General features: G+C 37.6%; 1 protein-coding gene across 1 annotated transcript in view; it reads left to right on the top strand.

Annotated features, from left to right (window-relative positions):
* Window positions 1–601: 601 nt before the first annotated feature.
* LOC133650869 (serine/threonine-protein kinase 3) overlaps window positions 602–7,274 on the top strand; it is a 28,387-nt gene continuing 21,714 nt past the window's right edge. The window contains exons 1-4 of the mRNA XM_062048595.1: window positions 602–855; window positions 1,163–1,243; window positions 1,324–1,452; window positions 1,537–1,651. Of these exons, the coding sequence (XP_061904579.1) occupies window positions 833–855; window positions 1,163–1,243; window positions 1,324–1,452; window positions 1,537–1,651 (348 nt within the window). The 5' untranslated portion in view covers window positions 602–832. The remainder of the gene's footprint in view (window positions 856–1,162; window positions 1,244–1,323; window positions 1,453–1,536; window positions 1,652–7,274) is intronic.

Raw genomic sequence — 7,274 nt, 5'->3', positions numbered from 1 at the left:
TTTTTAATTTTTTTTAATTTTTTTTAATAAATGGTAATGATCATGTCAATGAGGGATTATGTTGGAATTGTGTTGGAATACTTATTAATATTGATACTGTGGTTGATATCATTCATTTTTGTTTGACTACTTTTGGATTGTTTTGTGTCATGTTTGTGTGTCCTGTCAATTGCTCTGTTGATTACCATTCTGAATGTTACTGGGCAGGGTTTGGTTTTGGAATTGGAATTTGTATTATTATGGTACTATTGTGTATTATTTTGTTGGATTGATTAATAATAAAATAATGATAATAATAATGACGTTCATGTCATTGTATGTCTAAATAAACATAACAAAGATGTATGCCACCAATCAGCTGTGGCTGCTTTTTCCAGGCTTCTGATTGGACAAGCATGACGGCAAGTGTATGTGTTGTGCATACACAGTTTTGAAACTACATTTGTGTGGATGTAGATCTTTTTAACCTTGGATATGTGTTTTTGAAACTCTCTGTGTTCGTGTTGACATGGCCTGAAAATGAAAGGAAAATAATATGGGAGATTTTAAATAATATTGGACTCAAGCAGAGACTGTAAAGTACTTATAAAATGAGACTGAAGATGGCAGTAATGCAACACATATGGATGCCAGCTGCCGTAAAACTGTAAAGAAGAAGAACTGCCGAGTGTCCATCACCTGACGAAGGCACGGCTCGAGCTCCTCTCGCTTTTCCACCTTTTTTTTCAATTTTTAACAACAACGACGACGATGTCCACAGAGTGATCATAGCGGCTAAAACAACTAAACATCCGTCCTTTGCGGAATTTGCATAATTTGACATTTGGAAACCATGGAGCCATCCGCCCCGAAAAGGTTTGTCTGCTGTTGTTTGTGTTGATCCTAGCTTGTAAAGCCAATCATAGTCGATAGCTGCCAAGCTAGCCGGTAATGCTAACACTAGTTAGCTTCGCCGGTCTTTCCCACTTTCCATTTATGTAAGATAAGTAATTAAAGTTTATAATAATGTGTTATTTCAATAAACAGTGCGTAATTTTTGCATTAGTTGTGCGTTACAGTGATGCGACTGAAACAACGGGAATCAACACTAAGATACTAGTTCAATTCTTCGACTTGATTTTTCAGTGCTGTGTATTTCATTGTATTCGTCTTATTCCAACAGCAAGCTGAAAAAGCTGAGTGAAGACAGTTTGACCAAACAACCAGAGGAAGTGTTTGATGTTCTGGAAAAGCTGGGTGAAGGGTGACTGCTTATTTCATCTAGTTAAACTTTGTAATAAATGTTACACGATGCTTTGACTTGTTGTGTTGTGTGTGTTTTAGCTCTTATGGAAGCGTGTTTAAAGCCATCCACAAGGAGTCTGGACAAGTTGTGGCCATCAAGCAGGTCCCCGTGGAGTCTGATCTACAAGAGATCATCAAGGAGATTTCCATCATGCAGCAGTGTGACAGGTAAGGGGGAAAAGGAAACTCCATTTTATTTTTAATTGCACATGCGCTGTTTATTAAACTATAGTACTGGTTTACATTCCACAGCCCTTATGTAGTGAAGTACTATGGCAGCTACTTCAAGAACACAGACCTGTGGATTGTCATGGAGTACTGCGGAGCGGGCTCCGTCTCGGATATCATCAGGCTGCGTAACAAAACAGTAGGTATCCCTAGCTAACGGTGGATTGTGAAACATGTTTTCCCATACGTATGAATGTATATAATCTGTGTGCGTACGAGTGTAAGAATAAGCCGCAACCATCTACGTTTTGGACAAATATTATTTTGTACATATACTGGCTGCTCAGGTCAATAAGACGCAGGTGTACACATTCAGGGTATCCGCGGGATCTTAAAAAGTCTTTAATCCAACAATTTTAATTTAAGGCCTTAAAATGTCTACAATTCTCCTAAAATCTCATAAAAGGTCTTAAATACTATTTTGAAATGTCTTAAACATCTATTACCGTTACTTTTATTTAAAACATTCATAAACTTCAGTCTTGGTTTTAAATGTTTCGATATTTGAGGACGCTATAACGTAACTACAAAACGGAACTAAAGTACTTGTAGCAGTTTGTTATTCTTATAGCCAGACCTGTGTTTACTTTCGTATCTGACGGTTTCGGCTACAACTGTTGCCTTCTTTAGAGGTTGTCACTTGATGAGTAAACACACAGGTCTGGCTGTAAGAATAACAAATTGCATAATTTTTGCAAGACCTAATAAACCTTTTTTGAGAAACTTAAGTAGGCTACCTGTGCTGCCCAGACAGAGTTTACCGAGCACCATCAGCACAGTATGCTGCGCCACTAATAAGGTAAGACTTTATTAGTAGCAGTATAATAACTGCAAGCCAAGACAGTGGTACATGAGTGCATATCCATGTGTGACTGATGTTTAATCATGGACATGCAGCACACACAGGTAAAAGGAAACCTACACGCACACAACAACTAAGGAGTAACTGCCGCTCACATCCACTTGCCTCGCCCACACACATAACCACACAAGCGCTGTGCGTTTTTACAGTTTAGCAAAGCAGCGGAGAAAATGTAACGGAAGCCCACAGCAAAGCCGAAAGACTTGCATAATATGGGTAAGTGCAAGTTCAACGATTTGTGGCTCCGGAACAATCAATTTAATGCATGTTTTGAAGCCGGTGGATGGAGGAGGGAAGCGTTTGTAAACATTGTGCTGAAAGTGAATGGAATGATAATGTAAAAGTCAAAAACCCGGGATATGTCCGTGTCAAAAGATGCTGAAACACCACAAACTCTTACACAAGTAAACAATGATCAACTTAACCCCGCAAAGGAGTGTTATGTGCCAATTGCTGAAGGAGATCAATATGAGATGTTTACCAGTGAAATCATATTATTATTATATACAGTTAGCACAGGCTAATTTCTCTGTGCTAGTAATGTACTCACAGCGGTACAACTATAAAAAACAACAACATAAACCTCTATTATTTATTCCAATAATTTCAGGTCAGCTTCTCATCCCTAATCTTCTCTCCAAGATAATACAGCAACTGACATTAAAAGATATACAGTAGAGATGTCCGATAATATCGGCCTGACGATATTATCGGCCGATACATGGTTTAATATGTAATATCGCAAATTATCGGTATCGGCTTAAAAAAGTAAAATTAATGACTTTTTGGAACGCCGCTGTACGGAGCTGTACATATCCAGTAAAACACGGACATAGGGGGAAGTACAGAGCAGATGCGTCTCCCAGTCAGCAGCCCCTCCCCTTTCCCCTCTCCCACACACAACACAGGACTTGACGACTGCAGCATGAGAGGTTTACTGGCGACGCTTGATGACTTCATCAAACCGCCGCGAGTGGAGCATAACATCAACAAGAGTGTGTTGTTGCCAGCGCTGTAGCCGTGGCTAACAAGCGAGCTCGCTCGCTGACTGACTAACGGCACCATGTCTATGGTTTGGGATTATTTTAAAGTGTGTCTGACGGATAAAAAACTGGCAATTTGCAATGACTGCAAAAAGTTGGTTATGCGAGGAGGAACCAAGACGTCTTCCTTTAATACGAGCAAGTTGATCTCCCACCTCTTCAAGAATCATAAGGAGATACACGATGAATACAAGCGGAAGATGGATGAAAAGCAAACACCGAAAAAAAGTAGTACCACACAGTTGTCGCTTAAAGACTGCGCAGAGAAAAAACAAAAATACAACAAAACCACCCCAGGGCGAAAGCTCACGTTGTGATCAGGGACAACGCATACAGTATGGTAAAATCTACGTGTTTTTTTTTGTTTGATTGAAACTTTTATTAGTAGATTGCACAGTACAGTACATATTCCGTACAATTGACCACTAAATGGTAATACCCGAATAAGTTTTTCTACTTGTTTAAGTCGGGGTCCACGTTAATCAATTCATGGTAAAGTTCATGGTGGAGTTTGGTGTGGCTAGTCTTCCCTGCATGGCGCACACTTTGCAGTTTGCAGTGAACGGAGGTGCCCTGTCTCAGCCAGAGCTTCTGAAATGCTGCATTGACTGGTAGGCCACTTCAAGTACTCACCACTCGCTTGCAGCACATTTTTGTTACTCATACAAATACGTTAGAGCAGGGCAGATTGAGCCCAGTTTATAATTTCCTGTTATACAGTATGCCAGACAGTCGTGCACTAAAGGAGGACTATTTTATTGTTTACTTTGTTACTGTAGTATATTCTGGACTAAAGCGGTGTGCCTTCATTGTTTTTGTAGCTGTTGTTTTGAGGCATGTTTAAATAAAATAAAAAAATAATGCACTTTGTGAAAGTCAAAAGTATAGTATTTCCCATAGTTGTCGTGGGTATCAGGATTATCTCAGGGAGAACATGTCCCAAATTAAAAGATGCTGTTTTGAGGCATGTTAAAAAAATAATGCTCTTTGTGACTTCAATAATAAATATGGCAGTGCCATAACTTTAGTTGAAGTTGTTCTCTTATTTTGGTTATTTGTTACATTGTTTAATGCATCCAGCGGGGCATCACAACAAAATTAGGCATAATAATGTGTTAATTCCACGACAGTATATATCGGTATCGGTTGATATCGGTAATTAAGAGTTGGACAATATCGGATATCGGCAAAAAAGCCCTTATCGGACATCTCTAATATACAGTAAAGTTGTCTGTTTTGTGTTTACACTCAGTTTATGGTGAGGTAAGGAAAGCAAGGAATATTTGCAAATGTTTTGTCATGCTTAATAACTAAAAGAAAGTCCTGAAAAAACAGGTAAAAAGTATCCATACATACCAGATACAAAATGAGCTGAGCAAATTGGAATGTTATCTACATTATTCACATCCAAATTCTATTTGTTCTGTTTAAGGCTTGCAAGCCATAATCGCTGTCTTTCTCTTTAGACAATCGCTCTGTCTGCACTCTCTGTTTTTCACAACTTTGTGCAGATACAGTAGTAGTACTGTAGATGTTTTTAATCTGTTTGCTCAATTTTGAGTTGCATTCACTTGACGTCACGTCCGGCTCATTTTATATGTGAGACTCGAAGTGGTGGGCCAGCGAGCGTATGTTGTCATAGCGTTCTGAGCGGCATTTGTCTTTCTCGAATAAAAATGCCTTATATTTGCGTTGTTTTAGACTGTTGGAATTATTCAAATCGCAAAAAGGATAAAAGTTTATTCAGAGTTCCTCGAGAGGTAATCAAGAAAGGCGAAAGTTGTCAAGATTTTATGAAAGAAAACAAGAACAGTGACAAGCACTCCAAGGGAGCAGATTGAGTCGAAGAACGCACAAGTTTGCAGTGATCACTTTGTTAAAGGTTTGCTTGATATACTTTTAACGTTTAGTATTTCCCATTTAAAAGGGAACTGCACTTTTTTGGGAATTTTGCCTATCATTCACTATCATTATGAAAGACATGACGATAGATGTTTTTTTTTTTCTCTTTGCATTCTAAATATGAAATAAATGTGATCAAAAGTTTGCTTACAAAGGAGCCAATGGGAGCCGTTCAATTTTGTCTGTAGAGCCTCTAAAAACATCCAAACCCCTCCATTATGGTTTTATATACATGATGTAAGTATATATGTAGTGTAGTAACAAGCACATTTCTAACATTTAATATTTACGTATTTTGATCATTTTAAGCAGACGCGGCACATTAATTTAAAAAATGCATTAGGACTTTTGCTTTATCACTGACCTCTGCTCACTGCAGACTTTATGAGAGCCAACAAACATAACAAAACATCACTTACTGTGTAGGGATATAACGGTAAACGGTATAATGATAAACCGCTGTAGAATTCCATACGGTTAGTAATACTGTCTAAAAAAAAAAAATTTAAAAAAATTTAAATACTTGTTTTAGATATATGGATAACGTTTATCTATAGCCTTTTTATTAGACATTACAAATTACATGATGGTATTACGTTCACACCCCACCCCAACACTGCTTTACCTAACAATCAGTAATCATGATTTCAATATTGATAAAAATAATCTTAATTATTATTTTGGCCATAGTCGTGCAGCCCTACATATAAGATAGATCCTATATATGAACACTATTTTTATCTATTTAGACAAAAAGTGCAGTTACATCTTATGGCCATCCGGTGGCATCTTTCAAAATGCTTACATTGTTTTTTATTTTTGAATCTCCTATGTCCATAAAGTGTTTTTTTGCACAATTTTCACATTTATTTTAGTTATTTATGTTTTTTTTTTCTGCCATATTACTTTATTTATAATGCTTTTGTTGCTTTCATATGCGCATTCAATTTCTACTTGAGGTCTATGAAACCGTGTTTTTTATCTACAATAATGTTTGTCCTACAAAGAAAATCATTTTGAATGTGTCGTTTTTTAAATAAAACTTGGTTAAAATATGTCAGTATAAACACCACGGACATTAAAAAAAAAGTCAACAAAGACTGTCAGCCATCCGAAAACTTAAAGGACTATACGTTGCACCTCATCTCCTGTTATTACTTTCCCAAAGCATTGTTCAACCCATACTTCTGTACTGTTACACATGTTTTTTCACCATGATTTCTGTAACCAAATCATGGTGACTCACACGCATTACAAACATAGCAGGTAAAATCATCGGCCTACCCACACCCAACATTTCAGATTTAAACCACAGGTCTATCACTCGACTGGCAAACACAATAGTCCAGGATATCACTCACCCACTACACCAATACATCATCCCACTACCATCAGGGCACAGGTAACCATCAAATTCCGGAGGGCCCGCCTCAGGAAAAGCCTGATCCCTGCAGCTATAGCCGCCCTTAACAGCAGGTTAACAGCAGCACCTGTCTGACAAGCCCATAAATGTGTTTGTCATATATGATGTATTTTTGTTATTTTTGTTTTGTGGTGTGTAGTGTCTATTGTTTAAATGTACGGCAGTGACAATGAATTTCCCCACGGGGACCAATGGATCTATCTAATCTAATCTAATCTAAATATATATATATTTTTAAATTGAGCACATTTTGAAATTCCGCGATAATGATAACGTGATCATTTTGGTCCAATAACCGTGATTTTCATATTTTCATACCGTGACATCCCTGTTACCGTGCAAGGTTTGCTATCATTAGGATGCCGACTGCTAGGATGTTCATATATTCCCTTTTTAGATGAAAAATGTCTCATAATCCTCGCGAAGAAAACGAAGTCACGAAATGTAAATGGAGTATTGTTGGTACTTTGAATAGTTATTTATTGGATTTTATTGGCAAAATAGTGGAGCTCCTATTGACTTTTATTTGCGT

Source organism: Entelurus aequoreus, linkage group LG05 (genome assembly GCF_033978785.1).
Source record: "Entelurus aequoreus isolate RoL-2023_Sb linkage group LG05, RoL_Eaeq_v1.1, whole genome shotgun sequence".
NCBI classification, from domain to species: Eukaryota; Metazoa; Chordata; class Actinopteri; order Syngnathiformes; family Syngnathidae; genus Entelurus; species Entelurus aequoreus.
The sequence above is the reverse complement of the archived record's forward strand: the minus strand, read 5'-3'. Positions and strand labels throughout refer to the sequence as shown.